Genomic DNA, 24,783 nt, shown 5'->3' on the forward strand with positions numbered 1-24,783 from the left:
AATTTTCTCGGCTCGTCGTAGTGTTGTACATCACCGAGTTCTTTAGAGAACTTTTGTGTGACCGTGTGTATGCAAGGCAAGCTTGAGTGGAATTCCATCGAAAAAAACATCCAAGTTTTTTCCGACAGAAAATACGATCGTATGTACGGGGCATTAGACCAGAAATGGTTGTATGACAATAGCAGGCAATATTGCTGCCAAATGGAAACTATACAGCAATATAACTTACACTCATTGTAGCATTTATCTCTGCGACGGTCTCTTCATCTGTAGGGAACTGATAGATCTGAACTCCATTGCTGACCAGCTCGCTCATGATTTTACTTTTGAATTTGTGCAGCTCATTTTTGGCAATGGTGTCTGCTTTTGCAATGATGGGGATGATATTCACCTATATTACAAAATGAAAGTGAACCAGTAATCATACAGTTGTCACACCTGCATCGCTCAGTTGAAAATGAACATCAATCCTATAATGAGAAGTACAAAGTGGAACACTGAAATAGATATTCAAAGCAAGACTAAGATGGCTAAGATGAAAAGTCACAGAGGCAGCTACAGTAGTTCGCACAAAGGTCTCTCAGGGTTTCTTACACAAACACAGCCAGGCTTTTGTGTGTAAACTACAGATTTAGGCTCCATACTGTAAACATGCTTAAAGACATTCCAATTCCTGATGCAGGAACTGATCAACAGACAATCTTTTTAACGACAGATGGTGGTGCAGACCTGCACGTTTCCCGCTAAGAGAGGTAGGGGAGCATTTTACAGACATCTCTGCCTCTCTCATCAGAAAACAGCAGCAATCAGCCAGGAAAACTCCAATCCAGCCAATCAACACTTCATTGTTCAAAGCTTGGGCATGAGTGTCTGCTGCGGACGGGGGTGACTCATAGATATATGAATGTTCCTCAACCGCCAACCTGGACAAACATTCTCTGAGATGCTAATGTTGTTGCTTTAATAAGAATGTTTCTGGGAGTGTGGGGCAATCCTGGGGTGCCACCAGAATTAGTGCCCTCATTAGATAGGATTTCCCCTCTATTTCTATTGAGATGTCAACCCAAAATTTGTGACTTTTCATATACTTTCTTCTGATGATGACAGTAAACAGGACAAATAGAGAGGGTGAATATACCTAATGGGGCATAAAGAGGAAAAATCTGACAGAGGTTCTAATTCCTTTATAGTATTTAAAAATTTGACTTTAGTTACACTTTAAGGGACTTATTTTTATAAGGCGGCTCAAGAGGAAAAGAGGGTGTGCAATAGGCTGAGACACTCGTGGACTTCGCTGGACAGAGGGACCTCAGGTAAGCGTTAGGGGGTGCTGGGGAGGCTGATGCACACAGAAGGATTTTTAGCTTAATGCATAGAATGCATTAAGCTAAAAAAAACTTCTGCCTTTACAACCCCTTTAATTCCTTTGTTTATTTATCGGACACTAAAAATGTATGTTTTTCCATACTACTAGTAAGTAAATACAGAATCTCATCCACACTAAAACGTATTGTGCAGAAATACAGGACCAATTGATAAGTATATGAAGAATTGGCCCTTTTTTTCTGGAAATTCTTTCACCGTTTGCTTAGAGCAAATAGTGCCTTCCCAGTAGCCAGCAGGTCTGTTTACACAAGCAACAATTGGGAGTCAAAGCACATTATACTCTATGTAGTAAATGGTAACAAGAGAGAACGACTGAATACTGGAAAAAAAATACTATGCGTACCAATTTTAACAAGTATAGGAAAGAAAAGATATTTGTCAATTATAAAAGGAAAATATAGTTTATAATATCAGCAGTTCATCTAATCACATTGGTCTCCTGGAGTTTTTATTTTACATAGTGGCCCAATGTACCACCTATAATAAAGAAAGTCTATAGTTTATTGGCAGCTGCACATAAAGCTAAACTTCACAATTCTGTTTCAAGGTCTTTATTACTGGAATAAGAAGAGTATCTATATAATAGATTTAGTATGAACACAATTAAAGGGGTTGTAAACCCTCAAGGTTTTTCACCTTAATGCATTATATGCATTAAGGCGAAAAACCTTCTGTAGTGCAGCAGCCCCCCCAGAGCCCCCCTTTTACTTACCTGAACCCAATCTTTCCAGCGACGGGGACTGGACCTGCTGTCTCGGGTTCTCATTGGATAGACTGATAGCAGCAGGAGCCATTGGCTCCCACTGCTGTCAATCAAATCCAGTGCCAGGGGAGCAAGGGGGCAGGCCCGAGTCCTGCTGTCTGTGTCAATGGATGCAGCAGCAGGACTCGGAAGAGCACCCGCACCAGTGCCCCCAGGAGCGCCGCCAGGGGACCCCAGAAGAGCTGAATCGGGCCACTCTGTGCAAAACCCTAGTACAGAGCAGGTAAGTATAACATGTTTGTTATTTAATAAAAAAAGGAAAAACAAACATTTACAACCCCTTTAAAGAGGAAGTAAACCCTGATGAGTTTACTTCCTCTTTCATTCCCTGCAAAGGCAAAGCATAATGGACTACTATGCATCTCATAGTAGCCCATTATGTGTCACTTACCTGACACAGGAGCCAGCAAAGTCGCCGCTGTCCCCTGTAGTCCGCCGCATCCTTCTTGTTGGTGGGGTCTCGCAGCTCCGCCGCTGTCATTCGGCGAAGCCGCGATGACGTCACTCCCGCGCATGCGCATGGGAGCCGACATGCGTGGCAGCTCCGTTGCTGAGAATGCCGTGCTCAGTGCGCCTGCATGCGCCGTAGACAGCGGTGCCCGTTTTCGGGCAAATATCTCCTAAACCATATAGGTTTAGGAGATATTGCTTGGACCTACAGGTAAGCCTTAATCTAGGCTTACCTGTAGGTCAAAGTGGTTTGTAAGGGTTTACAACCACTTTAAGTACAAATACAAACTCTTAATAAAAAATGCTTTTGTAAACACAATGTTTAGTGGTTATGTTTTGCTAAATACACAACAGTTATCAGGGGGTTGTTAAAAGACACCTACATCGAACAAGAATGCTATTAATGCCAATATCTGTCATCTTAAATAAAGATAAAGAAACATCTGTTCGTTTTCTAAGAGGATGAAGGAATGTGAAGTGTTAAAGCGGGAGTTCCGCCATTTTTTTTTTAAAGTCAGCAGCTACAAATACTGCAGCTGCTGACTTTTAAAATAATGACACTTACCCGCCCAGCGTGCCCGTGATGTCAGCACCCAGAGCCGATCGGCTCTCAGGTGCTGCCGCCGCCATCTTAGGTATGGGAATCAGGAAGTGGAGCCTTGCGGCTTCCCCTCCCGCTTCCCTACTGCGCATGCGTGAGTCGCGCTGCACAATAAGGATGGTCCCCGCTGTCTCAGGGATACGTGTGTTTCCCAGCAGACAGCGGGGGACCCGCAGGAAGTGGCGTAAATATCCACAGATTCTGCGGATATCTATGCTGGAAGTGGGTGCAAATACCTGTACTATACCCCCCTCCCCCCTGAAAGGTGCCAATTGTGGCGCCGGAGGGGGGGTTCCAATGAGCGGAAGCTCCACTTTAGGGTGGAGCTCCGCTTTAAGCTTTAAAGAAGTCTCTAGATTTATCCCTTTACCAAACTCAAAACAGTTTCCAACAGAAAAATCGCAACCATCTATTTGTTACAACTACAATAGCTGCTAAGTGGACACATTTGTTTTCTATTGCTCCTGTAAACACCATTAGTGCTATAATCCTGGCAGGAAATTTGTGATGCTGGAAACAAAACAACAAAAAAAGGTGGGGTGGGGGAACAAAACTGCTGCTCTAATTCTCTCCAAACCAAATAAAAGTGTTATGTAGTGTTACCCTGCTTGAAAAAAAACTAAATAAAAAAAGGGGCTCATGTGAATTCAAGTTTATACAGATAAGACGTTGACTGGTCATCGAGGGGAATTTTTGTTGACCTGCAACCAGACTAGCAAAGGCTGCTGGAGTGTTGTGATACTAGATTAATATTTCCAATACATGCCATCAACATTTCCTTTATGGCGAAAAGAAAAAGACTATTTTATAAATATTTTGAGAACTATAAACAACTGGGCGCACATTTGACAGCAAGAACCTTGCAGTTAATCACCTCGGATGAACACGAACCTTACTGTCAAGTTTCTTCATTGTGACCAGGTCAAGAGATTTCAATGAATGGCCAGTGGGAGCAATGAAGTAAAGGCAGGCATGAATCCTTGTATCATGGTAGTTATAAAGCGACCTCTTGATCTTCAGCTCTTCTTGAAGGTATGCTTCATACTGAGCATCAATGTACTCAACAATAGGACGGTAGCTGAAATTAAGCACAGAAAATTTTGTTTAGAGTCTTCCTGGTAGTATGCACAATATTTTTTAGCAGGAAAAATGCCATAGAAAAACAAAAGTAGAAAAAGCTTTCTTTTATCATTATATGATAAACAAAGAAAAATAAAAAAAAACACACACAAAGCATTCCTAACAGGTAAAGCCCAGCATATAGTAAAAATATGGGCAGAGATTCACATTTTGTATGCCAAACTTAAAAGGATGCAGGGATGTTGTAACTTGAATTTTTCCATGTATGAACTTTAGCATGCTCTCCAACAGATCCAAACCGAAAATCTGGCAGCTTCTGAAAAACACTGTGCACAGACTGGGTGGAGGAAGGTTTATTGGGCCCCCTGAAGTCATCTCAGAAGTGGGATGCACATATGCACAGAATGGGTTTAGAGATTACACATGTAGTTCCAATAACAGAAATTAAAGTACCAGCCATCGGCAGCTCTGGGCCCAAATTAGGACTGGATCCCTACCATCACCTGGCAATGCTGCGAGAACGATCACAGATATTACCAATAAGGTTAGTTAGACTAGTTATTTTTCATATCTATACCCCTGCAACAAAAGTCATGCGATCAGGCAAAATAAATGATAACCAATTAAACCAGCAAAAGATAAAACCGAATAGCTAAATGTATATCTGATAGCACAAAAAAAAAAAGACTTTGTCATGCTGGAGCACAGTGAATGATTGCCTTTTCCTGTCCAGACTTCCTTATGGGTTCTTTATTTCAACAGGCAATGACCCATGGGATAGCTGTGCGGAAGTGCTGCTTTTGATTGATGTGATCATTTTGACCATACAAGGAAGCAAAACGCAGATAAGGGGTTGTTGGGGGTTATACATCTCTAATGTGCAAATATGCGGTAATGTTTGAATGAATTTAGATCAGATGTGTCAGCTGGATACTGGAATTTAGGTCAGTATGCTTTGAAATGTAAATGCAAATATAAATATACAGCTACGATTAAAGGGCCACCACAAAACAAAAGTTGACTCAATAGAAATGTTTATACTGATACTTTCGCAAAACATTTATAACGTTTCCAAAACGCTGACAAATGTGAATTTATTATCTTTAGAGATCTTAATATCAGATTTTCCTTCTATTTGACACGTTGAAAACATTTTTGTTTATAAATGGTTTATTTTTGCAAAGATCTTTTCTTTCCAGATGTTTGGATGTCTCTCTTAATTCATCACAGCAAAAAAATATTTTTTTTCCTTTCAGTCTACTCCACATTCCTATAGGTTAGTGAGGCAGCCTATTATAGTGATGAGCCAATAGCAACATGTGGGGGTTGGTGAGGGCAGGCAAGCTACAACTCTATTTGGAGGGTTTTTCTACTTCATAATGACCCATTTTACGGACAAACAAGAGTCATGAAAGCTGTTGCAGCGATGTGCATTCATTTGATGATGCCTGCACTTTATGTCTGCTAATAACTCTACAAATTTATTTTTAAATTGTCAATGTAATTTAAAAATATAAAGCTAGAAGCTAATGTTAATCTAAGATATAATAATTCTAGTGGTGCAGAAAGAAGCAAAGGTGCCAATAATTGTGCCGAAAAGGGGGCGCTCATTGCGGGGTGTCATCCTGGCGGCTCAAGGTTATTTATTTTTTAGTTTCAGTGCATTTTCAGTTTCGGCACCAAAATTTCCATTCAACACACTCCTAAATAGTTCTCACAATAAAGTAGTCTGTGGATGTAGACTGTTTACATGAGAAATAAGCAGTGTTGGATTGTTATTGTTAATGTATACTACAGATCCCTTATGTCTCAGCCCAAGCAATAAAAATGTGGCATTGCTGGTTCTGGAAGAGATCCACTGTCACCACCATGAAACTGACATAAGGCCGACTTTTAAAGATTTTTTTTCTGAAAATGAAGGTTGTCATTGCCACTTCTTTTCTGTAAAACGGGAGGTTTTAACTTACCAGTGAAAATAGTTTCTTGCCATGCAGTACAGGGCACAGGCTTCTTTAAATTGTCACAACTTGGTTAATTACAGCTACTTTCAGGTTATTGGACCATGTCAAAAAGAAAGGCTGTACGGACATTTCCATATATAGGTCCGGGGGCCCTTTGTCCCACTCCCAGCTAGCTTCTTTAAATGATTACAACTGGGACAGCCAAAAGCAGTCTAACTGAGGGATGGGCAACACCAAACAATTCCAACAGACACACAACAGATCAAGAAATGCTTGACAAACTCAGAGCAACTAGAAGCACCTTATACCTGAAAGAGGTATCTGAAGTGGCTTGAACATCTACCTGGTAGAACTTAAAGCATATCTACGGTAATAATTTTGAATCATTATATCCATTTCTAGCCTACTCCAATAATGTCAATGATCTTTAAGTTTGTAAAGGTACTTTGTGAAGGATCCAACACCTTAAATTCCATGAATTCTGTGAAACATATTCATTATGCTCTGAGTCGGCACTGCTGTGTCACATATTTCATAGTGCCTGGCTTTTGAACTACAGGTGCTGAGAGAAGATTCAGGACCTGCTGTAGTACAGAAATCACTATTTGCAGGCAGCAAGGTACCATGGGATTTGTTATCTTTAAAAAAGCAAGAGTAAATAGCAGAGGGAAAGTTGCAAAGCATGCATGGAATATAGGAAGTTATTGAAAGCCATAGCCAGCAGACAGGCGGTACTCACAACACGAAAGGAGACTTTTCAGGTGAGCTTATATATTGGATTGTCAATAAATGCAGTGCTATTATAATGCTGATGTTAAAATGTTAAAGTGTATGCTGTGGTCATACAACTTATTTAAAGCTTAAGTGCAGCCAATTTCACAAACAGAAAATGCAGCACAAGGGACATAACTTACAGTCAGAAGGACGTGTCCATTGTGCCGATTCCTATACTATTGGTGAAAATCTTCCCCATTCCTGTACCCCTTAACCATCCCCCACACTCTGCCAGTGTGGGGATTAATACAACTGACTGTCATAGGCCTTCATCAAGAAAGTCTGACTATGCCTGCCCCTTTCTGATCAGCTCTTCCATTAATGATCTATGAATAGAGCAATTGGTATGCTTTGGACTTGAACATAAGACCCTTTTCACACTGGAGAGCTTTTCAGGCATTTTAGCGCTAAAAATAGTGCCTGAAAAGCGCCTCTCAAGCCACTCCAGTGTGAAAGCCCGAGTGCTTTCACACTGGGGAGCTGCACTTGCAGGGTGGGAAAAAAGTCCTGAAAACAGCATCTTCAGGGGGGTGTGGGAGCGGTGTATACACCGCTCCCAATACACCCTTCCCATTGAAATGAATGGGCAGTGATGCCGAAGCGCCTGCAAAGCGATTCGGAAGAGCCAAAACACAGGTTCTATTAACCCTTTCTTTGGCCGCTAGCGGGGGTTAAAAGGGCTAGAGGCTGAATAGCGCCACTAGAGGCTGAATATTGCAGCTATAAAGCATAAGAACTTGCCACAACTGTGAAGGAGGGCTTCCCTAACTCTAGTGCTAGATTTGAAATCTACATACTAGTGACAGTCTGGCCCTGGAAGGCATATGCACTGGAAGATCCAAGGACCAAGTTTGTCTCATGCAGCCAGAATGTTGAGTTGCAAAGGTCTGGAGTGAAATTTGGCATATGACACCATGAGACCCAAGACCTTCATGCAAGCGCAAATCAAGGGCTTTTTCTGGGCTCAGAGGGTCCTGGCATGAGAATGATGGCAGAAAAATACTAGATGATGATGTGCCAAGTGTCAGACCCAGGTAGCCCAATCTGTTAGATGGGCCCAGCAAAAACTTCTTGAGTTTGAGGATCCAACCAAACCTCTGCAGGGCCTGTACCAACTGTTGGATCCTGGCTGACAGAGAGGATTGGTTCCATAATGAGAGTCGAGCAGATCCAGAACCAGGTAAGCACCTACAAAAAAAACAAGGAGGGTATGGACAAAGCGACAAATTTGTAATGCTGATTTGGCATTTGAACAGAAACCTTAAAAGTGTTCTCCTGTTAATACAAAGGTATGACACCTTGATCCAAGAACTGTTGTACAGCAGCAAGCAGATCCAACTGCCGAAAAGGGGACAAGCTGGAGAGAATGAAGTGGGAAGGAACCAGAGAGCAAAACTCTAGTTTTGCAGCTACTCTGTCGTTTCAGACCCAGGCATCTAAAATTTTTGGGACCAAAAGGCTGACAGTCTTCCCCCCACTTTGAGAGATGGGGTGCCCCATCACTCTAAAGAGGCCTTGACACTAGCCTTTGCTGGTTTGAATGAGCCATCTTCCTGTGAATGTACGTTCTTGCTTAGACTTATCAGTGGAAACCTGAGAGGGACAAAAGGAACTCTTTCTAACCTTAGGAGTTGAGGACCTACTACTAAAAACACAAACCTTTTTCTGTTGGGAGAAGAGAGCACTCAAACCTCCAATAATTTCTTTGATATAGTAATCCTAAGAGGGCCCAAACAAACAGATGAACAGTTTTTAAGCCAAATAATCCTGTGCATGTGCACAAAAAAGAAGGCTTATCCTGGAATTCTGGCAAAGACTATCCACCAAGCCATTTATGCAGCAACACAAACCTGAAGACAAAACGTCCAGCTGGTTATGGGCAGGGGATCCCCAAGTATGGATTTGGTGCCCAGCCGAATGACTAGGAAAAAATAAGAGAATCAGAATGGTGGCATCCCTCAGAAGCAAGGGTACTAGCTCCCTGCCCACAAGGGAGCTAAAGGCTGAACCAGCTAAATGGGATCAAAGCACTATTAATCCCACTATCCTAGAGTTCTAGGCCATGCCACCAGAAGGGTTGACAAGGTTATGTACACAAAGATAAATGTCTAAAAGACTTCCGTCCTATACCTACTATGTCAGTAGCAGGAATAAGGGGGAATTAACCAGTTTCTGGCTTCACCCTCCATGATGGGCATATCCCGACAGGGGTCTACTGAGACTGGGCTCTGCACAAGGCAGACTTGTAAAGCACCCTGCAGCTAACTCCACTTGTTGCACTTGTGCCAAGGGGACAGTCCACAGCAGGATCGAGTCCAAAAAAACAATACAGGTTGACCCCACATCTTCTACTTGGTGTGGTCCGACTACATTCTCCCAAAGCTCTGCAAGGTGTGAAAAATGCATTAAGAGCGTGGAAAGTGGCTATGGTGCACCAGAGTGATGAAGCCTTGAAAAGAAATCATCCAAAGAGAGAGAGAGAGAGAGAGAGGTCTATCACCTAAGGATACTAGTAAAAAAAACTGAGACTAGCTGGGAGTGGGAGGGGTCATATCAAAGGATGTTCCTAAAGCTATTTTACATCAGTGTCCAATCACCTGAAGGTAGCTGCATGTAACAGAAAATGTAAAGTAAATGTAGCTTAGCAGGAATGTCATATAAGGTCAAGTTTGTTGATTTCTGTACAGGTTGAGGGTAGTCTTAAAATATAGGAGTCAATATTTGTGGCTCCAAGATAATAAATATTTATTTTAAGGTATGATGCTGCTGTGCAGGTAGAGCCATGCACAGCCATGCCAATGTCAAAATTTGACAGGAGCCAGCAGGGAGGCGCTACCTAGCTTTTGTAAGAGGGGGTGGCAGCAGTTTAAGGGTGGAGGGCTCCAGACTGACTATTCTTCATGTTAGACCACAAAAAAGGTTTTGCCATGAAACATGCTCAGAAAGGTGAGTTATGCCGCGTACACACGTATCAGACTATCCGGTGGACTTAGTCTGGCGGACAAACCGCCGGACTGTCTGCTAGACTTTACGAGCTGCCCACACACCTGCCCACACACTGTACTTTTGCGGTGGACTAGGTCTGGCAGACTAAGTCCGCCGGACTATCCGCCGTACCGTCCGCCGTACTTTTCAAACGAACGGACTCGCCCACACACGGAGGAAAGTCCACTCATTTTGAGTGCGGCTCCAGGTAGCCGGGACCAGCAAAGGAAGCGTCGCTGGCCCCGTCACCTGGTATGGAGTTAAAGGGGAATCCCTACGCTGAAAAAACGGCGTGGGGGTCCCCCACAGGTCCATATCAGACCCTTATCCAAGCACGCTACACGGCCGGCCAGGAAATGGGGTGGGGACGAGCAAGCGCCCCCCCCCTCCTGAGCCGTACCAGGCCGCGTGCCCTCAACATGGGGGGGTGCCACCCTAAAGCACCTTGTCCCCATGTTGATGAGGACAAGGGCCTCTTCCCGACAACCCTGGCCGTTGGTTGTCGGAGTATGCGGGCAGGGGGATTATTGGAATCCGTGAGCCCCCTTTAATAAGGTGGCCCCTGGATACCGGCCCCCCACCCTATGTGAATGAGTATGGGGTACAATTTACCCCTACCCATTCACCTGTGAAAAAAATGTAAAAAAAGCACAACACACAAGGGTTAAAATTGTTTATTGCACAGCTCCGGGGGTCTTCTTCCGTCTTCGGGGGTCTTCTCGCCGGACTCCTCCGCTATCTTCTGCTAGCTTTTTTACTAGCGGAGGAGCCCGGATTTTCTTCTTCGCCGCCGCCCTCTTCTTTCGACTTCAGGGGTCTTGTCCCCCTCTTCGATTCTTCTTGCCGGGCCACCGCGCCTTCTTTTAGCTCTTTTACAAGCGGTGGCCCGGTCTTCTTCTCTTCTCTTCTTTTCTTGAGCTGTTGCCTTGTCGCTGTCTCTGGTCCCAATGACAGGCACGTGGCCACTTATATATGGACATCACCGGATGATGTCCCCGCCCATTATGATTTCGCAGTCCCAGCATCCTCTGGGACTGTGACATCATAATGGGCGGGGACATCATCCGGCGATGTCCCTATATAGGTCGCCACACGCCGTGTGCCTGTCATAATGACCAGAGACAGCGACGAGGCAACAGCTCAAAAAAAGAAGAAGAGAAGAGAAGAACAGAAGGCGGCGGCGACAGAAGACCGGGCCACTGCTTGTAAAAGAGCTAGAAGAAGGCGGCCCGGAAAGAAGAACCGAAGATGCGGACAAGACCCCCGAAGTCGGAAGAACAGGGCGGCGGTGAATAAGAAAGCTGGGCTCCTCCGCTAGTAAAAGAGTTAGCAGAAGATAGCGGAGGAGTCCGGCGAGAAGACCCCCGAAGATGGAAGAAGACCCCCGGAGCTGTGCAATAAACTATTTTAATCCTTGTGTGTTGTGTTTTTTTTACATTTTTTTCACAGGTGAATGGGTAGGGGTACATTGTACCCCATACTCATTCACATATGTTGGGAGGCTGGTATCCGGGGGCCCCCTTATTAAAGGGGGCTCACGGATTCTGATAAGCCCCCCGCCTGCAGACCCCGACAACCAACGGCCAGGGTTGTTGGGAAGAGGGGCGCTCGCTCGTTCCCATCACCTTTCCTGGATGGCCGGGTAGCGTGTTCGGATAAGGGTCCGATATGGACCTGGGGGGGGGGGGGCCATGTCGTTTTTTCGGCGTAGGGATTCCCCTTTAACTCCATACCAGGTGACGGGGCCAGCGACACTTCCTTTGCTGGTCCCGACTACCTGGAGCCGCGCTCAAAATGAACTGACTTTTCTCCGGGCGGGAAAATTCCATTCATTTCAAAAGTACGCCGGACTAGCACACACACGGCCGTATTGTCCGCCAGACTAGCACACACACAGCCGTATTGTCCGCGGAAATGCAAGTTCGGTGGACAGATTGATGTGTAAAACTACTTTCTTAGTCCGCCGGACTTTTGGGTAAAAAAAAGTCCGCCGGAGCCTACACACGGGTGGATTGTCTTGGTCCGCTGGATTTTTCCCCCGGATTGTTTGATCGTGTGTACACGGCTTTAGTCTTTAAGTTGTGTGTATAGTGGGGAAGTTTAAAGCCACTTTCAGGTTATTATTGAATTTCAAATGAACACTCCAACTTCATAAAGGTTACTGTGGTATAGTGCATTTTTTGGAGTGTAGTGCTCACATTACTTTTGCTTCAACTCATTTGTAACACATGGAACATTGTGATTTCTCTACATTATCAAATGGGCAGCCTACAATTTCTTCTTCATATAGACCATAGTTATTACCATAAGCTCATTCTCATTTCTCATTGCATCTGTGCTGGGGAGAGTTTCCTTCTCTATTTGTCCATTTTTGCCAGGAAAGAAATTGATGGGAAATCTAAAACTGTACAGCTGTTTCTAAAACAGGAAAATCATCCAATAGGGACACCTGTTCCAGTGAAAACTGTCTAATGGGGAGTTTGCCATCACTTTCTCCCCACTTACTTTACATGCCGCTGTGACAACTAGATAAATACAAATCTCTACAACGGGGCACAGACAACAAAAAAATAAAAAAGCCTGCAAACCCCTCCCATCATATTGAAAATGCAAAAAATATTTATTTTAGATACATTTTAGTCTAATGAACATCTGTATTTTAAAGCTCTTCTCTCCAGGTATCAGACCCCATTATACCACCTGATAAAACTTGATTCAAGTAAAAGAACTTCATTGGGAATTCTTACAATCCAGTATTTAAGGAATGCCAGTGTTACTATTATATAGGAGTATGTAAATAGAGCTTGTATATATGGCTGTAACAATTACAATAGTTCTAAAGGTTTCTCATTATACATACCTGTCATCTTTGTTAATCTGGTCCCCAAATCCTACAGTATCAACTATAGTTAACTTCAGACGGACATTACTTTCTTGAAGTTCATAGCTTCTTGCTTTTAACCGGACCCCAGGCTCACTGTGAGAAACTGGTTCACTTTCAAACTTTGTATTGAATATAGTGTCCATTAAAGTGGACTTTCCAATGCCCGTTTCCCCTGAAAACAGAAACAATGGTTGTGATGATGTCAAGCTAAAGAAAAAAATAAAAAATAACAAAAGCTCTTAATGTTGCAATGTAGCTCCTAGATTTGTCTTTGGCAATTTTGTATTTGACATGTTTTCAAAACTAGTTGAGACGTATGAATTATACTAACTTCAAGCAGGTGCTTGCAAACCACATTTGTGGGCACATAGTAGTATATTTGAGGGTTGTCATCAGCACTATAACTACAGTAATCAAAGATCCAGGGCTAAAACATCACAAGGCACATATTAGAAGTAGGCTTTCTCCTAGCTCCTAGTTTTTGGATTTCAACAGATCTAAGAAATTAGCAAGCAATAAAACTGTCCCAATAGAAAACTTAAAAGGAAGGCTTACCATTCATGGCCACACAGTATAAGCTTGTAAATGAATCATCAACCTCAGCGGCAACTGGGATTTTAAACATCATAAACATGCCCATCGTTAAATATGGTATCTGTGCTACAAACTGGAACCAGAAAATATTGCATCTACAGGCCAGGCACAGACCGTAAGCTGCACTAAAAATAAAAACAATCTGGTTGCTAAAGGGATAGCCAGGGCTGGATTCCATCACTTGAGGCTGTTAACACAAATTTTGGCACCCAAAGCAACATCCCTGAAGATCAATTTTACACATAATATTTTTCTGTTTTAATGTTCCTAACCAGGCTTAGAATATCAGCTTTTTTTTTTTTTTATTAATAAGCAAATATCTGGCCTTGGTAGTATGCAGTTCTACCACTCAACTGTTACCTGCTTATCAGGATTCAGTATTCAGCTACAAAATGTAGAATTGGTTCAAGTACATGGTCATCGCCGACACTTTTTTTGTGTTCTTTGTCATAAGCTAGTTTGGCACTGGTACTGGATAGATAGATCAAGAAAACTAGTTCATAAAGAATGGGCACCCATTATCATGTACACGTTAAACTACGCAGGCTACTTAAATGGGCATTGCATGACCCCGTTGTTTCCGGGGACACACACATGTCCCAGAAGACAACGGGGCTGCTCGCCAAGGAGGAAGAATTGAAGAATTTTTTTTAGATATATTTTTTAAGAATATTAATGTCTTTTTTTTAGGGTGGCCCTCCACTTTAATAGCTACTTGTATGATCAGCTAGTGGCCTCAAGCAACACAAGCATTCACAAGCAACACAAGCATTCCAGCATTCCCGAGGGCTTTCACACTGGAGCGGTGCGCTGGCAAGACGTCAGGAAAAGTCCTGCCAGCAGCTTCTTTGGAGCGGTGTGTTTACCACTCCTCCACTGCTGCTCCCCATTGAAATCAGCGGGGCAGCGCTGCAATGGCGCAGGCAAAACGCCGCTATTGCGGCATATTGCATGTGGTTTTAACCCTTTCTCGGCCGCTAGCGGGGGATAAAAGCGCCCCGCTACCGCCTGAAATGCACTGCAAATCCGACGGTAAGATGCCGCTAAAAATAGCGGCGTTTTACCGTCGACACTATGGATGGCTTGGTGTGGAAGCTGTCTAAGGGCCAGTTCACACCAGATGCAGTTCCGTGTGCTTTTTTTCTACACTAAAAATGCATGCACAGTGTTTTCCATGTATTCCAATGGCTCTAGCTCACACCATGCAGTCAGTTTCCGGTGCAGAAAAATGCATGGTGTGAACTAGAACTAGCTGGGCACTTAGATTTTCTTCAGATTTACCAAAACCATGTAGTGCAAGGGCGTGCCTGATTGCATACATATTGAAACTCTTAAGTTTTGACCTCATAGTATATGGTTTTAGTCAATCTGAAGACAAAAATCTTCAGAAATTCTAATAGTGTGTATGGGGCTTAAGCATACAAGGCTTCCATTAGCTCATTTAATCTAGAGCAATTTCTTTATTCCACATCTTTCATGTTAATAAAGTCACATGACTTTTCTGTCAACATGATGCAGTTTGCATATTATAAAAAAAAATTACAAACAATTCCACTACAGGCTAATGAAACACAACACATCTTCCAGAAATAGTTCTTATCAGAGAGTTTTTAAAAATATGAATGTGAAGTGTATAAAGAACACTTCTCTACATCAGGCCTGATGAATAAAAAGGAGCAATATATGAAATGCAAGGATATATGAAGACAAATGCACAACTATGTTTCTATATTTATGGCAGTACATTTTTTTATGCAACCTACCTACATTTTCCATAGGTTTTTCCAAGAAATGCCCTTTATCCCTATGGGAAATGTAGGACATGACAGTAGGCAGTGGAGTGCTGGAGAGTTTGACACAATGGGCTGAATTCACAACATAAAAATTCTCCAGCACTCGATCCCGCTAGCCACCAAAGAGAATCAAACTAAATTCTGTTATGCACATTCAACAAAAAGCAAAGTCTTTATATTTTTATTCCACAACCTGGCTGTTATCACAAAGTGGGATCACATTTTGCAGATATACCTTGGCATGGTTGTGTGACCTCACATTTATGTGCAAACGTGTTAGTGATTCATTATGATTTGTTGTTAACATTTTTTTTTTTGTTAGGTTCTCTTTTTTTTGGCAAGCAGGATTAAGCACTTGAGATTTTTTGTCCTGATGCCTATGGACCATTTCTGTTGAGCACTCTCAGAGTAGTTAAAATGATTTAAGAAAACAAAGGGTGAACTGAGTGCTTTGCAAAGAAGCCTATAGAGCACCTGTAATTGAAAATGTGTTTGCTCCAAGTGCAGGATGTTATCGCTTTATGACCAGTATTGACTCAACATAGAAAGCTATTTCAATTATGCCTGACATGACAGAAGTATAGGGGCTCTTGTTGATAGTCTCCTTGAACCTTTTTGCTGCCACCGAAATAAGGCATACGGGGCTCACTCAGGAAATGTCATCTTCCGCTTAAAGATCAGCAGTAAAATATTTCATACAATTTTTTTTTTTTTTTTTTGCAATTCACTAAAAAAAATGCTACTAAAATATCACATGTGCTGTTTATGTAAGTGATGCAGTATTTTCGTTGCAAAGACTTGTGGGATTTTAACGCTGGTGTCCTTAATAGCAGTGACTAGCTTGACTGTTAGGGGGCAAGCACCCATCCGCATCCTCAACAGTCAATGAATAGCTGGTTACGGAGCCAGCACCCACTACATCCTTACCAGGACTTATCTGCTGTCAGTGGGATTCCCCACACACAGATTTTTAATTTTTTTTAAAGAAAGGACAAGTCTACAACTGGCTCAGAGTTTATATTTACTGTGGTGAATGTGTAGGGGTAGCCCCTACGCATTCGCATGGGGGAGAGGGGGCAGTGGGGAATCAAATTTCAATAAGATTCCAATAAATCACCCCAACCCCCCCCCCCCCCACACAATGGGGGCATGTTGCTTGGTATGGCTCAGAAGGCCTGCTGGGCTGCATGCTCAGATAAGGGTTTGGTATTGATCTTGGGGGGACTCTTACACCATTTTTTTTTTTTTTTTGGTGTGAGGATTCCCCCCAAAATCCATACCCAAACTGAATGCCCATTTACTAATGCCAACTCTTTTATTTACATTCTGCAGTCAAAAGGGGATTCTGCTGACAATAGAGTCATGGTTGTTAAAGCAGAGTTCAACCCTTTCAAAAGTCAGTAGCTGCTGACTTTTAACAGACACTCATCTCTCCCATGGTCCAGTGATGCGGGCGCACAAAGCCTCGCTCCTCTCTGTGGCACCGGCATTGTAACTCTGGTGCCTGGGTGTGGCTTCACAGCCGGGCAAGCACTGTGCATGCACGAGCCACACTACGTGTTGTGAATGGCCTGGCAATCTTCTGGGACCTGTGACGTGTCCCACAAGATTGCAGGGAGGGAGGTGGAGAGGTGAACTTCCGTCCAGCGCCGCAGCGCCAGGGGAGGAATTGGGATCTGGGTGCCTGTCAAAACTGGGACTCTGGCAGGTGCTGGCTCCTTAACAATCAGCTTTTCCCTGGTTCTAAAGGATGCCGACTGAAATTTCATCATCCTATTCCTGAAGACATGCCTGGACCACTACTTATTTCCCTCAGCTTTTTGCAAAAAGACACAATTTAAAATTTACAAATGTTTGTTATTTGATAACTCAATATAGCTTTAGCTTTATGATTTAGTAGGAATTGTGTCTGTGGGCACTAATGATTTTAGTGTATTTTTATTGAAAATAATTTTTGATAAACATTTGTGCAACTATAACAGGACCTACCAAAATCAGTAGTACCATCTTCTTTTTCTACTGTGCCTATGTTTTCAGAGAATGTATGTTTTGGGGGTCTTTTACAAACAATAAAAGCTGTAAGTGAAAAATTTTAACCTCCAGATATTTAGAGTAAGTTGCCGATTTACAGTTTTGTGCACTGATTTTCACTTTTTTGCAACTATTATATTTACAAATATATAGGGATTTTTTTAGCTTAAGACCCCATTCACACCTGAGCATTTTGTCGCTTGAAGCCTGAAGCTACAAAACGCTAGAGGGGAAAAAATCTATTATTCTCAATGGAGATGGTTCACATCTCCACTCCATGTCGCCTGAAGCCAAACGCCTGAAGCTCAAACAAGTTCCGGACCCTTTTTAGTCGCTCGAATTGAGCAGATTTGGGCGTTTTTTTTTCTTTTAACATTGGTGAACTTTTGCCCTGCACAAAATCGCCGCAAAAATTTTCTGCTTGAAAACGCTACGCTCAGGTGTGAATGCAGCCTAAAGAGCTAGAAAATGTTAATTTTGTGGGAATTTTGTGACTTATGTTGTATTTGTGAGCGCTAATAATTGATTTTAATTTGGGTTTTTAATAAAAATAAATTTTTTAAAACATTTGGACCTAAAATAAAAAAAATAAAAAAAAAAAAATCAGTAGCACCATCTTTTTTGCTATACTTGTCCCATGCTTTCAGAAATTGTATGATATGGAGGAGTCTTATAAAATCTGAAATCTGTAAATGAAAAATAAAAAGTAAAAGTGTAAAAAATGGTCTGTACACCTTAAGCCGCGTACACACGGGCGGACTGTCTGCCCAACTTAGTCCGCCGAAACACATTTCAGCGGACAGTCCGCTCGTGTGTGGGCTTCAGCGGACTTTTTCAGCGTGCAGTCTGGCGGACTAAGTATTTCGGAATTTCCGTAATATTGTCCGTCAGACTTTGGTTTCAGCGGACAATCCGCTCGTGAGTAGGCTAGTTGGACAGACTAAGTATGGCGCATGCTCAGAAAGGATTTACACGGCGGAAGGTTGCATTGCTGTGTATTGGACGTCCTATTTCTAGTCCCGACGTACGTGCTGTACACGTCATCGCGCAAGCTTTCGACGGACTGTTTGTTCATCGTGTGTGGTCAAGTCCGTTCATTCGAAAGTAGGACGGACTGTCCGTCGGATTGTCTGACGGACTAAGTTGGCCATACAGTCCGCCCGTGTGTACGCGGCTTTAGGTTTAAAGAGCATAAGCCCTGTCAGGGTAAGAACAAAGCAGACTCTTTCCTCCCCAAATGTGGAAAGCCCAGGTGCATGCAGCTCTATATGCAAGTCTATAAACATTCAGTCACATATAAAATCAAAGTTTTTTGTGCACTTACATTAAATCTCTTATGATGCATAAGTTGCAGACCTTATCAGTGGGCCAGCAGAGAATAAGGAAGAAGTTGGCCTCCAATTATGTTTTTTTTCTCAAATGGAAGTACAGGTTTCTGACCCACTGGAAGATGGGTATGGGGAACAGAATAGACCCTCAAACATTTTGGATATTTACATAAGGGAAGCTTTTACAGCTAAAAAGCATGCATAAAATGCAAGTTAAAATTCACATATATTTTTATGGGAAGATTTTTGTTAACATGAATGGCCTGGGGACAGGGGCCCAATCACTACTATGTGGTGTTTTAACATAGATGTGCTGCAGTTTTTTTTAATATAGGGAATATAGCATTTTTGTACATTTACATGTTTTTAATGGGCTTATTGGAATGAATAGAAAATGCACAAAAGCACATGTATTATGCAGTTTTGATTGTGTGCAACTTGCCTTCACCATACAATTCCTACTCTAAATGCTTCTGCCCAATAAAAAGTGTGTGTATACAGTAATTGTACAAATAATGCGCTTTCAAAATGCACAAGCACATGCAGAAAACCAAAATGTGCATATTTGTAAAAGGGCTCTTACAATAAAATAAGGTGTTTACACAATGCATATCTTTGCAATTTTGTAATTGTAACGGAACATGAATTTATTGTAGACAGACCTTGTAAAATCAAATACATGAAAATCAGTTCACTCACCAACACATAATATGTTAAAGCAGAATCCCTGTGAGGTTGATTTGTTGACAAGCTGGTCAGGAAGACTATCAAACCCAACGTGCCCAGATAAAGACAAAGCTCTGAGGTCATCATTCGGTGACTATAAAAAAAAAAAAAGAGAAACATAGTTAACAAACCTGTGAAAAAAATGTTGCTATTAAATTTACATTGCAAAAGTGATTGAACAATTTAATTTTTGCAGTGGATACAATACTGAAATTATTTAATTCCCCATTGTATGCATGTGAGTTACATTTAGCTTTTAATATTCTAGTTTTTTTAATGTGTGTTTCTATTCCTTTTAGATTTAGCAAATAAACATTTTGAAAATGCATACCGGACAAAAAAATGTAGCAGGTGACAATACATTGTCATGATAACGTTCAACAGGAGACACCTGCAACCAATGCAAGTCAGGTGATTTTGTATCAATGATTAATCACTGCCAGTGACTAGCAGTGATTTTCCGCTAGCCATTTAATGGCTAGGGTTCGTTAGTAATTTGTCACTGCTACAAGTTAAAATTAGCGCATCACTGCAAATAAACGGCACTTCTTGACATGGCCATTTTAGAGGCTGCAGCAAGCTGGAAACCTTCTTACAACCAACCTTTAAATATTCTTGGACTATACACATGTGGAACGTAAACCCAGCAGAAGCTGAAAGGAACTATTGCATGTACAGAGTAATGTATGTATTGAAGCAAACATTCAATAACCTCTACACAATTCTGTCAGTTATTCAGGTGGAAAATCTACTTGTGCAACAGCTCCACCTGATTTGGTAGGAAGTAGCATACAACCACTGCTTGTGTCTTGAGAGGTGTTGGACACCACAGGTCTACCATTATGGCAGCTCGTCCAACTTCTATGAGGCAAGAGCATAGGCATTGCTCTTTGCTATGGGTCCTGGAACATCAGCAAATGCTTGAATCTTCAGATCTCATGATATCTGACCAAAGCCAAATCTGCTAAAAATCTGGCAGCCTAATCTTAAGCCTCATACCAACGGTACGATTGTTGTACAACAGAGCAACTGATTTTTGTCAAAAGGGCGTGTGCCAGGATCTTGTCTTGCATACCAACGTTACACAAATTGTCGTGCCACAAACACGAACGTAGTGACTTACAAGGAATTTTTGCTCTTGAGCGCCACCCTTTGGGCCCCTTCTGCTAATTTCGTGTTTGGAGAGCATTGATTCCGGGCATGCGTGTTTGTACTTTTGTGTGGCGGATTTGTGTACTGACCATCCGAAAATCTGACGTGGAAGCTGTCGTTTGACAAGAATTTACTAGCCTGTCATCCAACATTTGTTGGCCGAAAATTGGAGAACAATTTATGAAAGCAGCGTACTAATGGTAAGAACTTCGGACAACAGCCTGTCAAACGACAATCCCCCTCTGATTTTCGTACCGTGTGTACGAGGCTTCAGAGTTTATGTGCAGAAATATCTGGCAGTTAGCATATTCATAAAGGAAAGGTGATCTTCGATTATAGCTCAAAGTAGCCACACAAGCATGTTAACTGTTCAATCCTAGAATACAAAAGCACATGCTTAATACCACCTAGATCTGGGTGAAAAATTATCAGATAAAATAGTTGAGAGACAATGTTTAGTTTATCCAAATGCTAAAATTAATATAAATGTAAATGCTTAAAATGTATAGAGTACTGCAATAAAACTGACCTCCAGAAGCCTCGCATCCCCCAGCTAACCAGCAAAACGTTGCTTCATAGCTTTAGTGCAGTCATGCAATTCAGTTTTTGTTCCACTATCAGCAGTATGCATCTAACAACAGATTCCCCAGCTCTGAGATATATCACATGAAAATTCCAACAGTCTTACTACTATTCAAATCAGAAGGCACGCAAACTTTGTGATTTTCACACGCAAATCAATCAGGTAGTATGAGCTTGCCTTTGAGAGTAATATCTAGCAGATTGGGAAATTTTGGTAACTAATAGGTAATTCCTTTTTTTTGAGACAAAAAAACAATGATATTTTCATTGAATATGCTCTTTAGTAAAGTGTCAGCAGCCAATCTTGTGAGAAAAGTGGCAGCAAGTTCGAGTTTCATTGTGTATGGTCAGCAGGACTGGTGCAAGGATTTTTGACTACTCAGATGAAGGTGCATTTAACCACCCCCCCCCCCAACCTGGCGCCCTAAGGTGGCTGCCTAAGCAGTCTTAAGTCTTCTGGATTCTAATAAAAGCCTGTGGTTGATTCAGTGCAAGGCCCCTCGGCTGTTGCCTGTGGCCGGATCTCTCCTACAATATAAAACAAAAACCTCTTCCCCCTTCCTATTGTCAGCACACAGTAGTCATAGCGTTTTTAAAAGTTGTATTCATTAGTTACGTTAAGTGGTGCACACACAAAATATGTTTATATTTAGACCTCAGTTCATCTCAACTCCTGCACCTCCACACATCAACCCCAATGTCTGTATCTTCAGGCCTCAGATCACCCTAATTCCTGCAACTTCACATTTCAGGTCACCCCAATTGCTGCATCAAAGTCGTATTCTGCACTGTGTCCCCCTGCACACCAGTTCCCCACTGTACCACCCTGAATGCCTGTTTCCCCTGTACCCCCCACCTATCCTGCTCACCTGTTCTGCACTGCACCCCCCAGCTCTACTGCTGTAGCTCCCTCTACACGACGATTCCACCACTGTAGCTCCCCCATGCTTATGTTCTTCTAATGTACCTCCCTGCATGTCGGTTCCACAACTTTACTTCCTGCCTTGCACCCCTAAAATAAGCTTGTAGCACAATAAACTTGATTGCAGATTCCAAGTTTTTACTGAACAGGTGATTGGGCGCAGACTGAGCGCAACATTCTGCCTGTTCTCCCACTACCTGAGCCAGAAGCCGTGGTGGCTTCACCTGGAGGAGAGCAGCGCTGCTGCCTGTTCTACCACTATAGATCTCTGATGATCCAGGAGGAAGGATCGCGGAAAGCCAGGACATACTATCAGGGCTTCCATAGCTTCTGCCACGGTTCCCTATATTTTGCTGCACATCCAGCTGGCCGTTCTTTGTTCCAGCTCTCTCTCCTCCTGCTCTCACTGCTGCTGTTGGGGCTGCCTGAACTGCAAGGTGGGGATTGAGTGGAGTTTTAGCAGGGGAGCACACTCATCCTGCAGAGAGTCCCCATACAGCCAGCGCTTAAACAGTGAGAGACCTGGACAGCGCTGAGGGTGTAGATGAGGCAGCGTTTTGGGAGAGGAGAGAGGCAAGACACACATGATCAGAACCTGGAATGGGGGAAATGGAGAGGGCAAATGATGCACAGAGTCTGGGACATTAAGTGGTTAATACCAATGGTATTTGTAATATGCAGGATGAGGGGGTTAATGTATTGCCACTGGTCACTGATGCATTAGTGACCAGTGATAGTTAATTAACCCCCTTGTGCTACATTATGGCACCAGTGTCGGTGTTAACATTAACACTGGTGCCACTAAATCACCACAAAGAGGTTAATTAACTGCCACTGGTCACTAATGCATCAGTGACAGTACATTAACTCCTTCATGCTGCATATTACAAATACCATTGGTCATTAACACCCCCCCCCATCCAAATCCAAAGAGTTAACTCCATATGGAGATGGCAGTCTGCTTACTTGTGGGATTACAAGTGCTTGGATCCTCTTCGGCTCCTCTAGGTCACAGCTCAAGCAGCAGCACACTATGCTCCTCTCCTCCAGCCAGCCTCTCAGTGACGTCACGCCGGGCCAGGACTATGAAGCACCTGTCAGGCAGAGTATCTCCACTGACAGAAGTGAAGGGCTGGGCTATGCTAATGTTGTGCCGGGTACAGGAGTGCACTCGCCACATGGTTACAACTATTGCCGGTGTTCCGTCAAGAAAAGCCTCCCATCGAATAGTGCCCACAGATGTGCAGGACGGAGCTACACTTCAGCTGATTTGCCAATCAGCTGGAATGACGTGATCAGGGCGCAAACGCACATCCAAGGAGGCATCTCTCAATGGGAGAAACTAGAGCTGCACGATTCTGGCTAAAATGAGAATCACAATTTTTTTGCTTAGAAGATAGATCACGATTCTCGTGGCGTAACATCATCTTTCACATTAAAACAAAAAAAATGGGCTAACTTTACTGTTTCGTTTTTTTCATTGAAGTGTATTTTTTCCCGAAAAATTGCGTTTGAAAGACCGCTGGGCAAATACAGTGTGACATAAAATATTGCAGCAGTTGACATTTTATTCCCTAGGGTCTCTGCTAAAATATATATAATGTTTAGGGGTTCCAAGTAATTTTCTAGTAAAAAACATTGATTTTAACTTATGAAACAAGTGTTAGAAAAAGATTAAGACTTTAAGTGGTTAAACTTTCTGCATTTACACATTGTTTAACCACTTAACAACCGCCCTATAGCCAAATGACGGCTACAGGGCGGTTTCTTATCTCTGGGAGGCCGTCATATGACGTCCTCCCAGAATTCCGCCCTCGCGCGCCCCCCTGGGGCGCGCACTCGAGAGCATCCGTGACCGCCGGGTCATCACGGATCACGGTAAACGGCCGCTCATAGCGGCCGTTTACCACGTGATCGCTTCGTCAAATGACGGAGTGATCACTTGTAAACAAACCGGCGTCATGTTATGACGCCGGTTCCTCCCTCCCCCTCTCTGTACCGATCAGAACAGCGGAGGGGGAAGAGATCGGTGTCAGCAGCGATGTGGGCTGCATCTGCAGTGCCCACATCGCTGCTCACCGAAAATTAACCCCTCAATTCCCTGCAAATACTCTGCATTACTCTGCAATACCCTGCCATTACTCTGCATTACTCTGCAATACCATGCAACACTCTGCAATACCATGCAACACTCTGAAATACCATGCAACACTCTGAAATACCATGCAACACTCTGAAATACTCTGCAATACCCTGCAATACTCTGCAATACCCTGCAACACTCTGCAATACCCTGCAATACCCTGCAACACTCTGCAATACCCTGCAACACTCTGCAATACCCTGCAACACTCTGCAACACTCTGCAATGCTCTGCAACACTCTGCAACACCCACCAATACCCTGCAACACTCTGCAATGCTCTGCAACACCCGCCAATACCCTGCAACACTCTGCAATGCTCTGCAACACCCACCAATACCCTGCAACACTCTGCAACACCCGCCAATACCGTGCAACACTGCAATGCTCTGCAACACCCTCCAATATCCTGCAATGCTCTGCAACGCAATACTCTGCAACGCCATACTCTGAGATACCCAGCCATACCCAGCCATAGTCGGTGATACCCTGCAATACCCAGCCATAGACACCCCCCCCCCCCTTCCGCTGCCCTCCAGTGCTTCTACCGACTCGCCAATACGATCAAATCCAGAATCTTTTTTTTTTCCAGGCTTCCCAGCTTAGAGGTGAGATGCAGGGTCTTATTG

At 43.0% G+C, this 24,783-nt stretch overlaps 1 protein-coding gene across 5 annotated transcripts in view; it reads right to left on the bottom strand.

Moving 5' to 3' along the window:
• SEPTIN11 (septin 11) overlaps positions 1–24,783 on the bottom strand; it is a 174,262-nt gene that overhangs the window by 50,813 nt on the left and 98,666 nt on the right. For all 5 annotated transcript variants that reach the window (XM_077476075.1, XM_077476073.1, XM_077476076.1 and 2 more), the window contains exons 2-5: positions 19,330–19,450; positions 12,861–13,056; positions 4,092–4,278; positions 230–391 (exon numbers count right to left, since the gene is read on the bottom strand). In XM_077476075.1, the coding sequence (XP_077332201.1) occupies positions 230–391; positions 4,092–4,278; positions 12,861–13,056; positions 19,330–19,450 (666 nt within the window). The remainder of the gene's footprint in view (positions 1–229; positions 392–4,091; positions 4,279–12,860; positions 13,057–19,329; positions 19,451–24,783) is intronic.

This window comes from Lithobates pipiens, unplaced genomic scaffold (genome assembly GCF_037356315.1).
Source record: "Lithobates pipiens isolate NorthernLeopardFrog02 unplaced genomic scaffold, aLitPip1_a1.2 Scaffold_13, whole genome shotgun sequence".
NCBI lineage: Eukaryota > Metazoa > Chordata > Amphibia > Anura > Ranidae > Lithobates > Lithobates pipiens.